This window comes from Xiphophorus maculatus, chromosome 5 (genome assembly GCF_002775205.1).
Source record: "Xiphophorus maculatus strain JP 163 A chromosome 5, X_maculatus-5.0-male, whole genome shotgun sequence".
NCBI lineage: Eukaryota > Metazoa > Chordata > Actinopteri > Cyprinodontiformes > Poeciliidae > Xiphophorus > Xiphophorus maculatus.
The window spans coordinates 26,896,947-26,914,690 of record NC_036447.1 but is presented as its reverse complement, the minus strand read 5'-3'; the positions used below and the strand labels follow the sequence as shown (position 1 = coordinate 26,914,690).

At 39.5% G+C, this 17,744-nt stretch overlaps 1 protein-coding gene across 7 annotated transcripts; it reads left to right on the top strand.

Moving 5' to 3' along the window:
* The first annotated feature begins 1,769 nt into the window (after window positions 1–1,769).
* Window positions 1,770–16,398, top strand: tab1 (TGF-beta activated kinase 1 (MAP3K7) binding protein 1). 7 transcript variants are annotated; one of them, XM_023333271.1, is made up of 11 exons: window positions 1,770–1,822; window positions 2,368–2,495; window positions 3,284–3,434; window positions 3,615–3,710; window positions 4,520–4,628; window positions 7,142–7,258; window positions 8,657–8,768; window positions 10,436–10,580; window positions 10,755–10,968; window positions 11,826–11,979; window positions 15,329–16,398. In XM_023333271.1, exons 1-11 carry the CDS (start codon window positions 1,790–1,792, stop codon window positions 15,552–15,554), a joined length of 1,485 nt encoding a protein of 494 aa, XP_023189039.1. In that variant the 5' UTR covers window positions 1,770–1,789; the 3' UTR covers window positions 15,555–16,398. The 7 variants fall into 7 exon arrangements, with proteins under 7 accessions (XP_023189039.1, XP_023189038.1, XP_023189037.1 ...); XM_023333270.1 differs by having other exon boundaries at window positions 10,755–10,971; XM_023333269.1 differs by having other exon boundaries at window positions 2,368–2,525; window positions 15,332–16,398.
* Window positions 16,399–17,744: the final 1,346 nt, after the last annotated feature.

The window sequence follows — 17,744 nt, the reverse complement described above, 5'->3', positions numbered from 1 at the left end:
TTATACAACGGAGTCCCAGAACAAAATTCCATGAGAGGTGTACGGAGCCTGGCGGCGAAAGAAAAATGGCAAGTGACTGAGGGTCACTGCGCGTGACACAAACCCTGTAAATTCTAGACACTAACAGGTACCATAGAATTGCACAAAAATCTGTGAGGGACGGCGGAGTCCCTGCTTGAAATTCCGTGAGAGGTGTACGGAGCCTCGTGCCAAAAGAAAAACGCGAGTGACTGAGAGTCACTGCTCATAACACAAACCCTGTAAATTCTAGACACTCGAAATTCCGTGACAGAGGTGTATGGAGCCTCGTGCGAGAAGCTCATTAAAATGCTGTTTACATCGTTTTAAACTGTGTGATTGTGAGCTTGAGTGGGAATAAAAATAGCAACAGGTATTTTGTTCCATATAACACAGTAGGAGTGTAACAGGTAAACCTTCTATGGATGCAAACTCGACTAAAAACCCACCTGTTTAGGATTGTATTTGAAACGTAATCAATTACAAATTTATTGATGGAACCTGACTTAATGTCGTGTTTTGATTGTTGATTGTATGTTGCGTTGTGTTTCTGTGTTTGATATGATGTAAAGCACTTTGAAATGCCTTGCTGCTGAAATGTGCTATACAAATAAAATTTGATTGATTGATTGATCAATCTCAGGTCTTTTATAACCTCTAGCTACTTTTCCCCATGGATTGTCCCCAGTTTATTTTTTCTCGTCAACTGTGGCCAGCTTCCCTTTCAAGGGCTCTTTCTGTCACATATTTTCAATGTTTACAAACAATGGAAAGAACTTCTCTTTACTTTTTCTTTTAAGGAAAGGCTTTTTTATTCCCACTCTTTCACTTACCACAGATATTAGAGAACTCGTCTGCAGATTTCTGTCTGCCTAATGGTCTCTTTGCCAAGCTAGTCAGTTTAGGTAGAAGCTAATGTCTTTGTAGGATTGAAGTTGTGGCATACTTCCATTTTCAAATAATTTTTACGGAGACGACAGAACGGAAGATAATGGATGGATGAATGGACAGACGGTCGGACGGACAGACAGATGGATGGTTGGATGGAAAGCCTTCTGTTTGCACCTGCTACTGTACAGGATTTACTCTTGTAAATTTCACAATTTTAGTTAACTTAGTTAAGTTCTCCAGAGTCCTGCTGATAACCTGATTATCTGACTCAGACTTATTGAAGCAGAAGCAGTCTAAAAGTTACGGGACTTTTAGACCGTAAAAGTCCCGCCTTGAGGCCTGGATTTGAAGACCCCTACAAAATCAACATCTGTGAAGACCTTCAGTATAGACTTTTTCTCAGTTGGTTGTAATTCATTACAATCCCACACGGTGGGAGTATTGTTAAAGGAGCCACTCACGAGGAAACCACTCCATACTGTTGAAGATTTGTCTTCTCTATATTTCATTTGCGACGCACATTTAATTTTAAAAGTAGAAAAAACGATGGTAATTGTTACCATAAAACATTTTTAAAATGTTATTTTATTATTAGATTCTTAGATTCACTTTATAATAAACTGAAGCTAAGATCTTAAGTATGTTGCCTTCGTAGGCAGCGGTATTGTGTCTAATGACTAGAATCCAGAGTATACTCCAAGGATGCTCCCGACAGAGTCACATCAGGAATTAAAACTAATAAAAAAATATATAGTTAAACTAAGAAAAGCCTTTGTTGCGATTTTTAATTTCTTAACATCAATAAATGTGCATTTGTGTAATCGAAGTTAACTTATCGGACACTGCGGCGTGATCCTGAACGCAGCAAATAGCATCCAACATGGCGGCAGAGCCGAAGACTTTGATGCAAAGCGTAAGTGAAAAGCGTTGTTTATACTTGACAGTGGCAGCTAATATTCCTCATGGACGTCACTTTAGCCCCGTTTGTGTCTCTCGGGGTCTTTGTTGCTTACTTTAACTCTTTCATTGGCACTTACTGCCTTTTAATAATGCCAGTTGTAGCTATTTTTAGTAGAGCTCTGTAGGTTACCTTGCTAACAGTAAGCTAACCAACAACACTTTCAAACGACTGGGAAACAAATATACTCGAGTTAACAAGAAGCAGGAGGAGTGATTATTAGTCAAGACGCGCAGTGAGCCGTGTTTTTCTGCTCCTATTTATTTCTTTACAGCGAACTAGCTAAGTCGGCGTGTACTATTTTATTACTTAAACATAATAACACCTGGGGGAGTTTCGGTTTAGCGCTCAACTCTCTTATTTTCCTGCTTTTTAAGTAGCTGTAGTTCAACATATTACACGAGCACACACGTCATTTAGAAATAAAAAGTTCAAACAAACAAACAAATAGTTACACATCTTTTCTTATGCGGTTTTATTATTTATTTTTCTGTTTGCAGCAGAGCTGGACAGATGACCTGCCTCTGTGTGAGATGTGTGGCGTCGGAGTGGCGCCCAACTGCGTGTACAGCCCGGATGGTGAAGGGACCCAGAACCACCCCATGGAGGACAGGCATCTCAGGCTGCGGTGTGTGAGAGACAGAGCAGCTTCTCAACTGTTAGCATCAAGATAGTGAAACATTTTCTTTTCATAATATTTTGGGAATATTTGTAGTGTTCAATATGAATTGGTTTTAACCTTGCCTCTCCAATTAACAGATGTATTTTTATTTTTCTTGTAAATTTTTGTTTGATGTCAGATGGTAAATATTCTTGGACTTTACAAAGGGCTTACAGGGGTGGCAATTTGTCAGCAGGCCTCAAAGACTTTTTTGTTTCTTTCTTTTTGTATATATATGTTTTGCAAACATTGCACTTTATATAAAACTTGAGTTGCATGTATATTTGGGGATTTTTATGAATATAAACAATACTCAAGTATTTGGGATGTAATGAAAATGCATTAAACCTTGTTTATGTCATATATATCATTTAGTTGTATGTTGAAATTATTTTGTTTTCCAGCAGTAATTAGCATGTTGTATTTTATTTTTAGGCAGCTAAACATTCTGGTTACAGTATCCAGGACTAGCTTTGGGTTAGTTTTCAAAAGTTGGCTCAAACTTGTCAAAGGTAGCCTTTACGAGTCTTGCAGTCTACTGTAAGGTGGCGTCAAAGTTGGGTAACCAAAGTGTAAATAAAGCCTTTACTCGAAAAATTTAACTTGTTAAAGTTATTAAGCTAGTTAAATGTTATTTCTCAAGCTGCTAACAATTTTTTTTGTAATTCCTATTGGACTTAAATTTGAATATGGCATTACTACTCTCAAAACAATCAGCTTTTGCTCATGTTCCTTGCACTTTGTCATCCAATCAGAGGCGAGAACTGTTTCCTCTACGGCGTTTTTAACGGCTACGACGGCAGCAGGGTGGCGGACTTTGCAGCCCAGTGTCTGACCGCTGAACTCCTTCTCGGGGAGCTCAACTCAAGTCACACAGACGGTGACGTCCGCCGGATCCTCATTCAGGTTTCTGACCGTTTACTGGTCTGTCTGTCTGTGGAGTCACATCTCTTCTGTGAAACCTTTTATCCGTTGAGTTTTTTTCGCTTCTGATTTAGCGGTTTTATCTTCTTTTTTTTTTTGCAGCTCCTCTGATGTGCTACAGAGCCGCTGAGCGAGTTATGATACGTGTTCTCTTTGTTACAGGCCTTTGAGGCGGTGGAGGAGAGTTACTTTAATACAATAGGTGATGCTTTGGCTAAAAAGGCTCACCTGTCCAACTACCTCCTGCCACACAATGAGGTATGCACATATAGAGAGGTGACTTTATGATACAAAAAAGCAGTAATGTACCTAAGAACATCAGGTTAAGGCTTCATCAGTCTGACTCAGCTCTTCTTCGCTCGTTGTAGTTTTTCCTGTTTCTCTGCTGTTTTCCTGCCTGCTTCAATCGACTTGTTTTTTGTTTTGCATTGGTTTTCACTTGCATTACTCCTATAGATGCACCGATCCACTTTTTTTCCACTTCCAATATAGACATCTGAGGTTTGGTATTGGCCGAAATCGATCCGATACAGAAAAATTGCTGAATTGACTCAAAACATTTTTTCTAAACACAGTGTACTGAATTACAAAGCTCTTAAATACACCAATAGCTTCTCAAGCTTGGTCAAACATGTAAAACCAACACAACTTTAATCTGTTCAGTCAGTGCAACTAGTCGTAGAATAGAGGACAAGAGGAACTGAAACTGACAAAAATAAACAGCAACAAACGGTTCAGAAAGTTCAATTAGGATTTCTAAATGTAATGGAAAATAAACAATAAACCATGACGCTGCTCAGAGCATAGAATTAGACTGAATAGATCTGTACTTATGGATTGGGCACATTGTCACCGATACCCAGTCTAGAATCTTTTTCAATATTGCGACCGATCGGTGCATCTCTAGTTATCCTGTCTATTTTCTCTTATTGATTTTCTCAGTTTCTTTCATCTCCATTTTGCCGGCTTCCTTCCATTATCATCTGTTATTTTCATTTCTCTGAATGCTTCCCGGCTGGCCAGAATGTGCCGTCCCACACTCTCTCTCTCTGCCTGTCTCTCCTCAGAGTCAGAAGGTCCAGGAGCGTCTGAATGAGCTGGAGCAGGAGGTGTCAGGAGGCGCTACGGCGGTGGTGGCTCTGATTCTCAACAATAAGCTCTACATCGCCAATGTTGGTACGCATACATGTTTTATTTATTTAAAATTGTACACTTTCTGAGCGGTATTTTTTTAATTTGCGACACTAAAGAGGCAGTATATCTGCCTGCAAAGGATCATTAAAAAAGAAACATGCTTCCTGCTTTCCACCAGCAGATGTCAGACTTGATGCAGATTTGAGTCGTTTGATGCAGATGCAGAACAGAAATTTCAGCTATTAATAATGAGGTGCAGCATAACACAAAGCGTGTTGAGAGACACAGGTTTGTGTAACGCCCCAGTCGGTTTGTCTTTAAAAAGTCATTAGCATGTATGCAAAAGGTGAGATTATTCCTTAGTTTGGATCGAATTTTGAAGGAAGTCAGAGTTGGATGCATTTCTGACTCTATGTATTTGATACAAGTTAGAAAAATAATCTTGTTTGCTCAGTAACTAATGCAGTATTTAGCAACACAAAAAAAATTTGCTAGCTTAGGTTTAGGACTGATTTATTACACATAGGAATGGCCGGCTGGGAGGATCAGGAGTTCAAAGTTTAGCAGGAAGGTTTGTACCGAGACGTATTGTAAGTGCGCTTTGTAAATGACTGCCAGCTGTTTGTCGGCGTTGAACATATCAGAGCCGGGAACGTGTGGAGCGAAAAGCTGCGCTACATTAACTTTCAACATTTTGCCCCCACGAACATAAAACCTTGCTTGACAAACGGGCGGATGTTTTCTCTCCTTTTTTTTTTTTCTAGTTGAGTATAGAGAAGCCTGATTGTGATTGACATGAAGCAAATTGGCTGCATTGACTGGCCTTGTTCGGCTGATTAGAACATTACAACACAGCTTGAGGCGGTTTAGGGATATGAAATCTGTGGGTTGCTCTGGAACTGCATGTAGCATCTGCTTACTGACCCAGAAATGTAATTTTAAAAAGTTAATTAATCATTGATCTGCCTTATGCTTCCCCAGCTAGAAAACCAAATGTATTTTATTTTTTAGCCTTTTTAAAGTAACTTCAGATGAAGTTACTGCAGAAGTGTCTTTTCTTTGCGTTATGGTGCATCTTGACCCTGTAATCGTTTTTGCAGTATTGATAGCAGAGCTACTTTGATGTTTTTACATTAAAGTCAGTTCTCAGCAAAGCCCCGCTCAACATACAAACATCTCCACTCAAAGCGTTGTGAACTTTATCCAGTCATTTTCAATTGTTAAGATTCAGTACGTCTAACACAAAATGCTGCTTTCAACTCTGCTTGTTTGTGACATTTTTTAGATCATTAAAAAATGTCTACATTAGACAATGTAAATAAAAATGTTATTCCCAGAGCAGATGAGAAGGAAAGTTTCCACTTTGTTCACTTCTGATATCGATACAGATATTTGAGGTTTAGTGTCGGCCGATAACGATCCGATAAGTTATTTATAAATGGAAAAAACTGTGTGGAAGTTTTCGCAAAGTTCCACTGTGTGAAACTTCCCCACAGTGGTTGGTCTACCAAAATCTTTGAACTTTGAAGATAAACTGCATTTCTTTGTAAAGGTAATTTTTTTTTTATGACTCAGCAATAAGGAGGGCTGGCAAAAACAGGAGATTTCCAAGAGAAAAATAAGTGCTGCTGACCAAAAAGAAAGCAAATTTTCTTTTCTTATTTGTCAAAAAACATATTGATGGTCCCCATGACATTTAAAAACTTGCTTTGTGATCTTATCATAAAGTGTGTTATGACATCATTTGACATTTTTAGCACAGATCGAAATAACTTTTGCAATAGTATTGCAGACTGGTATGTTTTTAAAGATGAATTATTAGATATTTTGCAGCAGTTTGTCATTTGTCTAATTTAAGTCGTATTTGTTTAAATCTTTTGTGTTTTCGTCTTTCTTAGGATCACCCTAAAATTTGCTCTTTATTGTGTTTCCCAAATTTAAATCCCTGAATGGTAAATAGGAAAAACCAATCATCGCTATGGTTAAGCTTGTGAACGTATGGATGGATCGAACATTCTCAGCCATGCACAAAGGGCCGAGAATGTTGAATTCATATGTGTAAAAACATGTAAAACATTCATCACTCTAAAAAAAACAGAATTGAAAAAAGAAACAAAAGTTGATCATTTTGTAAAGTGGACTTCCTGTTAAATCTGGTGTAAAAATAACTGCATATATATATATTATTTTAACACTTCAAAAAAAAAACTAACAAAGGTTTAGATGGTCTAGTTAAAAGCGTGCAGCTGTATTTTTTTTTTACATACAACCACTTTGGTTTAGTTTGCTTTTCTTCTTAGTAAGAGTAAATCCTGATTTATGTAATAAAGTTACTTCTTTGTCTAGTGCTAAAATGATCTTGTTGCTCTGCAACATTTCATCATGACAAAAAGAAGCAGAAGGGAGGAACTACTTTTTCACACCACAGGACACGATGTCTCCAATAGAAACAGTATTTTTAATTTTTTCATATCAGATTCCTAAATATCGCATTGTGGTGACCCGACCAACACTTATTTAGCGTGTCGTTAAAATTCTTGTGTTTGCGGTTTCAGGTACAAACCGGGTCCTGCTGTGTAAGTCCAGCAGCGACGGTCAGAACCAGGTTCTCCAGATCGGGCGGCCACATAGCACCGACAACGAAGACGAGCTACAAAGACTGGCGGCAATGGGTGAGGAGCGTTGCCGTGCTCACATCTGTGATGTGGTGGAAATCTGAAAATGAATGCATCAGGATTGCTATTAAAGCAGTTATTGTTAGACGTGTTCCTTACAGGATAAATGTGTCATTTAGGCGTCCAGAGTTTCTCAGTGGAGCACAGACCGTCTCACCTAGATGCTAATAACGTGCTCTGCTGAAGGAACAGTTCGTTCCATACAACAGGCTTTAAAAGAACTAACAAGTACAGCCTCAACCCAACAAATACATTTGTCACTTTTTCAAACATTTGTAGCATAACAAAAGATGAGGTATGAGGTTTTTTTTTTGTTAAATTAAATCAAATATTACAGAAATTTTGCTTTGGTCTGAGGCTGCAGTCAGTTATTCACTAGGGCCCAATAAGTCGTTTAAATGTTGGCACAAAGACCCTAAATCAACTTTAAACGTGAAAAAAATGCAAATTATTTTTTTTTTAGTACTTACCTTGAGGTTGTTTCCTGAACAGTCATCCAACTGTGTTTTTTAGTGGAAAATGTTTAAAGTTGACAGGAAATTTGAAAATATTACTAGGTAATTATGCGTTATTGGATGGCATTATTAATAATACCTAAACACCAACTATAAAGTCTTAGAAACAGGCAAACATAAAACAAATACAATTTAAATAAATATATACATTTTTTTCACTTTGGTTATTTCACCCTAATTAAAGTGTCCAAAGTTTTTTTTTTTGTCATTTTATTTGCTGAGAATATAGAATAAAGAGTCTCTTTAACCCATGTTTACTATCACTGTTACTGGTGTTAAAAAATAAAATAAAATCAACAAGCAAACAATTCTCAGCCTGGTGGGGGAGCAAGTCCAGCCTGCTGTCCCGCCAGACTTATAATACTCTGGGAGAAAACCCTGGTTAATATTTGGCTGTTGCACAACTTCTTTATATATTTTTTTTACCCCTCCAGTGTCCCTTCTATGATAGTAGGCTGACAGGAAACAGGGAAAGAAAGGGGGGAAGATATGTGGCAAATGTCGTCGGGTCCGGGAGTCAAACCCGCGACGGCCACGTCGAGGACTCAAGGCCTCCAAATACAGTTCGCGCTAACCCCTACGCCACCTCAGCACGCCCAACTTCTTTATATTTTTTCACATTACAACCACAAACATAAATATATCCCATTGGTATTTAATGTGAAACACCAACACAAAGTGAAGAAGAGAGAAAATGATAAATGATTCAAAGCAAGAGAAACGTCAAGCTGAAAACTCGTGTTGTTTTGATTTTCCCGACCTCCGTTTACTGCATTCTTCCTCTGCTCCTTACGATTCGTCTTGTGTGTGTGGGGGTGTGTTTGTGTGTGTGTTTAATGCCCGCTCCACTGTGGCCTACGGCGTGTCTCCTGTGTCGTAGGGGTGGACGCGGCTCGAATACGGCAAGCGGGACAGATCGCTGGACAGAGCAGCACCAGGCGGCTGGGAGACAGCAGAGTCAAGATCAACTACTCTGAGATAGATCTGCTCAGGTGACGCCTGCCGTCGCCATTCTGACTACGTTTACATTGGTTGATGCATGTTGTGTTATCTTTGTGCTTTGTCCATTTCTGAGAAATCACCTGCATGTGTTCCCATTTACTATAACACAGCATACAACTTGATTGGTTGGGAAAAGCAAGACATTTATCTACACATTTGAATGTGTTGATGTCTCTAACCCACACAGGAGCAAAATTACACCAAGAGGCTCAGATACTTACAGATATCCACTCATGTTTTTGATAAGGTGTCAGAGGAGCAACATGATTCTTGTAGCTGTTGATGCTTTACTATTCTAGGAGCCATATTTGCCTTCAGTCCAGCTAAATAACACTGTACAGCTGTAAATGTTAAAAAAAACTTTGTGTTATTTATTTTAAAGACAACTTAAAAGTTTTGGTAAATACATGTTTCTGTTTTTAGATTCTAAAATAAAGAAAAAACGTAAATCCTTTGCAAAGAGAAGAATTTGGATACATTTCCTTCTGTGGGATGTTGAAATTTATGGAAAATGGGGGAAAAAAGTCAATAATTTCCAACATAATGACAAAAAACTACATGTCTAGAGAACTGTTTCGGTCCAAATTTCAACTTAATCAACCTTTTGATTAAGGTGCAGCTAAGTCCTCCTCCTCCTCTTCTTCTTCTTCTTGAATATAACATCCATTTTGTTCAACTCTCCAATACTAATGCTAGCAAAACCGGCCCTCAGCATGATGTTATCGCCGCCGTGCTTCACAGCTGTTGTAGTGTTCTTAGCTTTGAAAACCTCACCTTGACTTTAACAGACTTCCAAGTTTTGACTTTTTTTCCCGTTTTTTTTACCCCGAAGGCATTTTGTCTTGATGCACTTGATTTCAGTGAAGCTTGAAGCAGAGCCTTTCTTTTGTGTGTGTGTGTGTGTGTGTGTGTGTGTGTGTGTGTGTGTGTGTGTGTGTGTGTGTGTGTGTTTTCTTGGTCATCACATTCTCCGTCCGTCGTGATGCAATAATCTCTCCAGGAATTTCCCTGGAGAGATTATTGCATCACGTTTTGCTGGTTGAAGAAAATTCATAAGGAATTCAAAGTTGTGGAGCCAATTGTTTTAAGAAAATCACAGATGTTGAATGTTATATAATCGTTCCACCCTGGATGAAAAATGCATCGTTAAACTCCATGTCTCTAAACTCCTTTTTATTAATGTTGCACGAAATCAATGCTGTGACTATTAAGGAAGTATTTGGAAGTGTTTAATCTCTCATCTCTGCTTCTCCTTCTCATGGCCGTCATTACCGTACCAGAGCCAAGCCTCTTTAAAGTCCTTTATTCATAAACGCACACATAAACCCTCATTTCGTCATTTCTTGAGGTTATCCAATATCCAGGCAAATCATATCCAAATACTTTTGCATCAAATTTTCACCCCCATCAGACACAGAATGGAATCTGTACTGAATTATCTCCTTACTGCTGCCAAGGAGAGAGCAGAACATCCAATATAATTCATAAATAAAAGGATCAACATAATAAACTGGTGTTGATGTCGAGCCTCTAATGTTCTTTTGCTGTATTGACTTTAATTGTTTTTTTTTTTTGTTGTTTTTCTGTTTCCACTCGTATTTTGCCAACCGTGTCCTCTCTTGTCTTCGTCTCACGCTTTTCTGTCTCTCTCCATTAGTGCGGCCAAGGCGAAGCCCATCATCTCTGAGCCAGAGATCCATGGCAGCCACCCTTTGGATGGTGTAACAGGATTCCTGCTGCTGATGTCAGAGGGCCTAATAAACGGCCTCGAGTCCGCCCACGGCCCAGAGCAGGTCAACCAGGTTAGCAACAACGCTATTGCTTTTTTTTTGTTTCTTTGTTTGTTTTCTTTGGTTCTTTTTGCTCTTCAAGCCTCACATGAAACGTCTTTTCACTTTGGCGTTCAAGTCTTTTTTCCTCTTGCCTTCTCAAATGTAGCTATTATTTTTTTAATTTATCTCCTCTCTCCTTCGTAGGAAATTGTAGCCATGGTAGCGGCCGAGCTGGCCCAGCAGACCAGTTTGGAGGCGGTGGCTCAGTCCGTGGTGGAGCGGGTCAAGAGGCTTCACCACGACGTCTTCGTGTCCGGCCGTCAGAGAGCGGCCTTCTGCTCTCGGCACGAGGACATGACCCTGCTCATCCGCACGATCAATTACCCGCTGGCGGACGCCGCGCTCACGCCCACACAAGGTAGAAAGTGTTATTCTCAGACGTAAAATTCCCGTTCCACTGCACCGGAGAAAATTCTGGGAAGGTTAAAAACTCCTACAATGGCTACAAAGCTGCAGTGTTTTCTTTTTATTATTGGCAATTTCCTACTCACAACATTTAAATATGCAAATTTTATGCAAAATCTGCAAACTCAGCTAACAACCTCTTGCTAAATAATATCTTATGTTTGTCCTATGTAATGTCTAGACTTATATTTCTTAGTTTTGTTTTTAAATGAGAAAAAATTAGATCTGTTAAAATCAACACCCTCGTTTCTCATATTTGTACTCAGTAGTTCACACAAAGTTGGGATTTTAATATCGGATTATGGGTATGTGTGTTTGTACCAATCAGGAAACAGTCAGGTGATAAGTATCATATCACTTATCGTTACTTATCATGATAAGAATTTCAATTTATTGTAACAATAAATTCCAAATTTCAAAACAATATGTTTGTTACGTCTGAAGAATGTCGTGGTGTTCGCTGCAGAATGTTTCTGTTCCTGGATCGCTCCAATTGTTCAGTGTTTAGTTCTGGGCCTTGAGAAAATGAAATCACGACTCTTATCAGTGTTGCCAAGAATAAAAAAGGTCAAAGTAACCTTCTCAATTTTTTTTTTAACACATTCCCAAGAATCAAATTTTCACTGAAATCGCACGCCGTTCATCGTCGTTTAGTTGTATGGAAGTATTTTTGAGAAAATGTTAAAAAAAAAAATGATGTCCCATTTCCATGTTTAAGCAACCCATCAACACTTTTAAACAGAGTGGAAAATATGAATAACTGGGATGTTTTGCCACAGATTTTAACATCTTCACTTGCACCTCTTCCAGGCGGACGGATCTATCCAGTTTCGGTGCCATACTCCAACAGCCAGAGCACCAGTAAAACCAGCGTGACCCTCTCACTGGTAATGCCGTGTCAAAGCACCCTGACCAACGGGACTAACACCGCCTCCACCCTGGAGGAAGGAACCCCCACACCGGGGTAAGCTTGGCTTTTTTCTCTCCCTGCTGACTTTCTCCTTCCGTTGCTATGTTTTTCCCTTCTTCTCGAAACGCCGCCATTTTGTTTTCCTTGCTCAACCTTTATCTTTATTTCTTTGTTTCTACGGCTGTGGGCGAGTTTATTTTAAGTGTATTTTAAATAAGCAAGATTAGACTTCCTCATTCTTCCTCTGCTGTATTTATTTTAAGGTGCGCTTGATTTTCACTCCCCTGCCTCTAGCCTGCGGCTGTGTTTATTTACATTTAGGCAAAGTTTTTACTTCCTCACACGTGTGCTGTGGGTTGATCTGGGCAGCTTATCATTTTACAGCTGGAAACGGGTATTGTAATGCTTAATAATACTCCTACACAGCATATGTCAAACACAATAGTTTTAGATGCGTTAAAGTACTCAAATTCACTGTAGTTGACAAAAGACTTGCTGTTATTTCAGTGAAAGGAGGTTCTGCAAAATATCGATGCAGGCGAGCTGATTACAAATAGTTTTTTAGTAAATTTGCAAAAAGAGGAAAAACCTGCATAAAGTTGGTAAAACAAAAAAAACAACTGAATTTTGCATTGCATTGTATAGACTAGTGCTTCTTAATGAGAGTGGTACCGCCCCCTACAGGGCATGTAGAGGAGGACAGAAGGTGCTAACAGCAATATTTGCCGTGTCCAAACATCCTTAGGAAATCTTTTTTTTTTATTTATGTATCTTTAAGGCTTTAAAAGGTCTTAAATTCGTAAAAAAAAAAAAAAAGTAAGTTATCCTTTAGTATCTTAATCACAGGTCTTAAATTTTGTCATGGCAGGATTATGTCATTTGATATATTCAATGTAGTTTTTCAGTTTTTTTCTCATGGGAATTTTATGTCAGCCAGAAGTTTGTCTCATGCAAGCAAATTCATCTGTGACTTGAGGCGGTTGCAGCTACCAATATAGCTGCTAATAGACCCCTGCTAGCTAGCTAGCATTTTCACATCAATCATGGGTAACTGTGGAATGCTTAGTTTAATTGCAGGACATGTAATGTCAACATAGCAGCTTGCATTAAAAAGTGTTTTAATGTGCATTTGAATGCTGGACACTATCAGGGGAAGTCCGACAACGGAACTTCTAATCTTGTAAATATATAACCACCGAGATAACAATTTGAAGATAAGTTCATGAAAGAGAGCGTTCGTTATTCAGAGTTTACACAGTAAATACCATGAGGGTGACACATTCTGACGTCCCGCTCTCCTGAAGGCAGCACACCACAAGAAGCTGACAGAAACACTGAAGGGAAGAAAAGTTACCATCAGTACAGCTGCAGTGCCATGGATGTTTAAATGTAGTTCAGAGTTTAAACTGGTGTTGAACATTTTTTCTGTGGTCCTTTTTTTGCAAGACTGACAAGCAACATATGAGAAAATGGCACAGAAGAATAAGAAGGAAGATCTCAGGAAGGTCAAGCAGGAAGCAGCTGCTTGACAGAACCCTTTTGTTAGAAAACGATAAAAACTCAAAACTTCCAAGGTTTCGGTTTGTGTGCACTGCCATTTGTGACAATCTGCGTCTTGACATGCTAACTCCATTCTAAATTAGCTTGCAGATTAACAGCCATTTCTCCCCAAACTGTTCTTCCTGTGTATAATTTAGCTCTGACTGAGATTCACTTCCCTAATTAGCAAAATATGACAGCTGATCTTCACTTTCGTAATCACTCATTTTCCCTGTCTGCTGCTGTTGCTTTGGGATTAACCTGGAACTGTGACTCGTGGCAGAATGTTACGCTACAGGTAAACCTCAGCACAGGCAGAGTCATTACATAAACAACAAGCGTATGCATAACTGAGATTATTCTGATCACCTTCTACTTCAAGTGAGGCGTTTGAGTCATCAAAACTCAACACTAACCTTAAAAAAAAAAAACACTCGGAGAATATTTAAGACTTGCCTCTTTCAATTTCAGCTTCTGATGCAGTGCAAAACACGCTAGGTTTAGTCACAGAAGTATTAAATTAGTTTATTTCATTTTAGATCAGCATTTTAAAATAGAATTTATATGTGGCAGTAATAATTAGAGGTGCGAGTTATCGACTGAGTTAATCTAAAAGTAATTAATCATGACGCTGACTGAGTAATTGATAAGTGGCCATCGTATTAAAAACCTGGGTTTTCTCTTGTAACAACAGAAACGACCGGTTTTCCACAAGATAAATTTTTCATGTGGTGAAATAAAAAAAAACACATGAGTAAATTTAAAGATTATTTTGTGTCAGTTGTATTAAATACTGTGGCTCACGTTATTTAGTTCAGACGTAAATCAAATCAGGAACCAGTTAGGTTACTGAATAGTAAAATAAGACATGAAAATAATAAAACGTGAAACACATGACCCTCCTTGAACAGAGAGATAGACAGACGTACCGCCATTAAGGTGATAACTCAAAGAGCGTGTCGAGGGTTTATATTCCAAAACAGAACCGCATAAAGTGCATTTCTCAACTCTCGCGAGGCTTTGTCGGGACCGTTTCTTTTTCCGTTCTTCTTTGTCACCGCCATCTTGAGTCCTGGATCAAGTGGCTCCGCTTAGCTTAAAGATGACCAGCGGCGCCCTCTGCTGGATGGCGGTCAGACTACAACACTAAAAGGAGGTCTAAGCTAATCGATTAGAAATAATTTGAAACTAGAAATTAGTGGAGAATTGCGATGTGATTAAGTGTTTGCATCCCTATTAATTATACTTGTTTTACCTGACAGGATAAGTGTTTGCCAGCCTCTTTACTGTATAGCTGACTGTAGCTAATGATAAGTAGCACTTGAATATGCTTGCTGTTTGTGCAAATCGTCTTTATTTAGACCCTCTGAAGGATAACTATCCAGGTCCTCCTCCTTTGTGAGTTCCAGTCTCTCTCTATCTTTCTCTCTCTTGCCGTTTGACTCACATCTCTGTTTGTGTTTTTTTTTTTTGACTGGCCCTGGCTTGTCGTTCTCCATCCTGCGTCCTTTACTCTCCGTCTTTGCCTGTCGTTTGTCCACTACTCCGTTAGCATGCTGAACCCGACCGCGAGCCAAGCCTCTGTTGACATCCTGCAGCCTATAATTGAACTCCCCCTTCCCCAACCTCCTCCTCCCTCTCTCGCTCTCTCTATCTCTGACTCCTCTCTCTCCACCACTCCCCGGCCTCCCCTCCCTCTCTCCACCTCTCTGTTTTGTCTCTCCACTCGTGACATGGACCTCTTTCCCCCGTTCTCCTCGTCTATCCCAACCCTCGTACCTGCTGTCTCCTCTTCCTCCTTCACTGTTCCCCGCCACCCAACTTTCTCTTCCTCCCCTCCCTCCTCCTCCTCTTCTCATCCCAGCAGCCAGAGCCCTACTGCCACCCTGCAGTCCACCAACACCCAAACACAGAGCTCCAGCTCCAGCTCGGGGGATGGAAGCCTGTTTCGTCAGAGAGGGAGCCAAGCAGCGCAGCCCGACGAGACGGGCAGGGTCCCACCCTACGTGGACTTTAGTCAGTTCTACCGACTTTGGGGAGGGGACAACAGCGACAGCCAAAGCACACAGGGAGGCCTTGGACCCCAGTAAGGAGGAAAGTCCGAAGGAGGGGCATGAACTACAAGGAGAAATTTTGTTTTTGTTTTGTTTTTTAATCAGACTTGTGGATTTATGAACAATGTGTACTGCAAAAGAGACTTTGTGAGTTGGAAGGGACCGGGGCTTTCTATTATTTCTGCAATGAAAAGTGTGAGGAAGTGGCGTCACACCGCACCCCAATTAATGTTTGCTTCTCCTTGAAACATAAACAGTCACAGTAATCCAGATCGGTGAAGTACCTGTTGAAGGCAACTCGAGGAGCTGGACAAGGATGTTTTATTCAAAAAATGCCTCCAAATATCAAGGCCTTAAACTGTAACTAATGAATGAATGAAAGCGTTTGAAAGTACATTTTTTATTTACTGTCCAAATATATATATATATATTCTATCTCCAGATAATTTAAGGACTTGTCTGTTTTCTTTTTTTCTGTGCACATTTTTCTGATCATTATATTCCATTTATTTTGACTAATAGTGGGACTAGATTAAAATTTTTAATTGAGTTGATCCAAAACTGTATGTCAACAAAAACAAGCAACATTTTCAATTCAAAACCCTCTTTGCTGCCAAATTATTAAATACATTTGAATAGCGTCACTAGTTTAAAAAAAAAAAAAAAAACTTTTTAAACTTAAACTTTTTCTGACCTTCTGTCCAAAACGGCTGAAGAATGTCTCCACAACTTAAAAGGCTGGATCTCTAAATAATTAAAAAGAAAAAAAAAGTCAGACAACTTTAGGTGGCAGAGCCAAAAGACTGTTTTTTTTTGTTTTGTTTTTGTTTTTTTTATATTTCCCAGCAGAACCATTAAAGGGGCCATTTGGACAACATTCTTTCACATTGTGACACTTGACCTTATTTCCGGGAGCAGACTAGAAAACTAGCAACATTTCATTAAGATATTTCTATAACTGATAATTCCATCAGAATACGACAAAAAAAATACTTGCAGTTTTTTTTTTTCTGGTTTTGTTTGTGTGGGGGGTGTTTACATTTGTAAGATCAGTCCGCCCCTCGCTCGTGCGTCTCGGTGCAGCGCTCTCTACAGTGGGTCGGGGGGCTCTTTGTGTTGAAGACGGCTTTCCAGACACATGTTTTGAGTTACCGGCCATCTGTCACCAAGCAAAGCTTCAAAACACACTCTGCACACGTTACAGAAATTTGGCGGCAGCACAGTCTGGAATTGCAGTCAGCATGAAAATGGTTAATCAAGGCGGGAGGAATGGCCTTGTTTGTTTGGTTTGACAAATCAATTTTCTGCCCACGGCCACCATCTGCAGTCCATGTTTTTGAGAAACGTGGAGGTTTAATAGGAATAATTATAGGATAGGAAGTTTAAATTTGTATCCCTAAATATAAATTGGTATGTTTTTTTTTTTATCATTATTTTTTTAAATAAATGTTAATAAAATCTGCTGCAAGGATGAACGAACCTACGTTCATATTTCTGAGTGGAGTTTAGTCGTTTCTAAACTTCTCCATTTATCCCCATTTTCTTAGAACTCAGCCTAAAACCTTTGGACATGGAAACGGTTCTAACAGAAATATTTACATTTACGTATAGAATTCCAGCCGTTTATTGATGTAGGTGTGACGGTGGTGAGTCTCCATGTTGTTCAGACTCCGGGTCCATGGTGAGGAGGAGGGAGGATCTGTGTCCTCTAACTATCAAATTATGGGCAAGAATATTTTTTCATACACTGGTTTGTGAATAAAAACGTATGTCTGACGTTAGAAAAACTGTTTCTATTTATATTTTCATAATCGTCCTTGCAATAGCGGGACAAAACCCGCCTCGCCACTAAACACAGAAATGCTTCAGAGAAAACTTCTGACTTTAACTTCATCATTCTGCTAAAGGCCCGGTTCACTACAGTCAGTCTGGGTCGGTTCCACTGACAGATAGAAAGAATATCTGTCTTTATATCAGACATACTGGTATAAGACACGGTACTGACTGTCACCGCGAGTCACAACGCAGCTCAAAGCCCCTGTACCACCTGGTACCACCTGGTACCACCTGCTGACTGTTCGCTCTGCTTCTCCTCAATGTTTCTACCAGGCGGGTTAAAGCCGCTGCTGGCTGGATCTGGGCTGGAGGTTCTGGGCTGTAAATAGAAGTTACTGCAGAACCTCAAGTGTTGAAGGAAGATTCGGCCCATTTAGAGTCACAAAATAA

What these genes read in the sequence shown, in the direction of transcription:
- tab1 (XM_023333265.1), top strand. Translation starts at nt 1,790, where the DNA reads ATGGCGGCAGAGCCGAAGACTTTGATGCAAAGC. An exon ending in ACCTCCTGCCACACAATGAG is followed by an intron (nt 3,711 to 4,519) that starts GTATGCACATAT and finishes GTCTCTCCTCAG; the next exon opens with AGTCAGAAGGTCCAGGAGCG. An exon ending in GAAGGAACCCCCACACCGGG is followed by an intron (nt 11,980 to 15,328) that starts GTAAGCTTGGCT and finishes TTCTCATCCCAG; the next exon opens with CAGCCAGAGCCCTACTGCCA.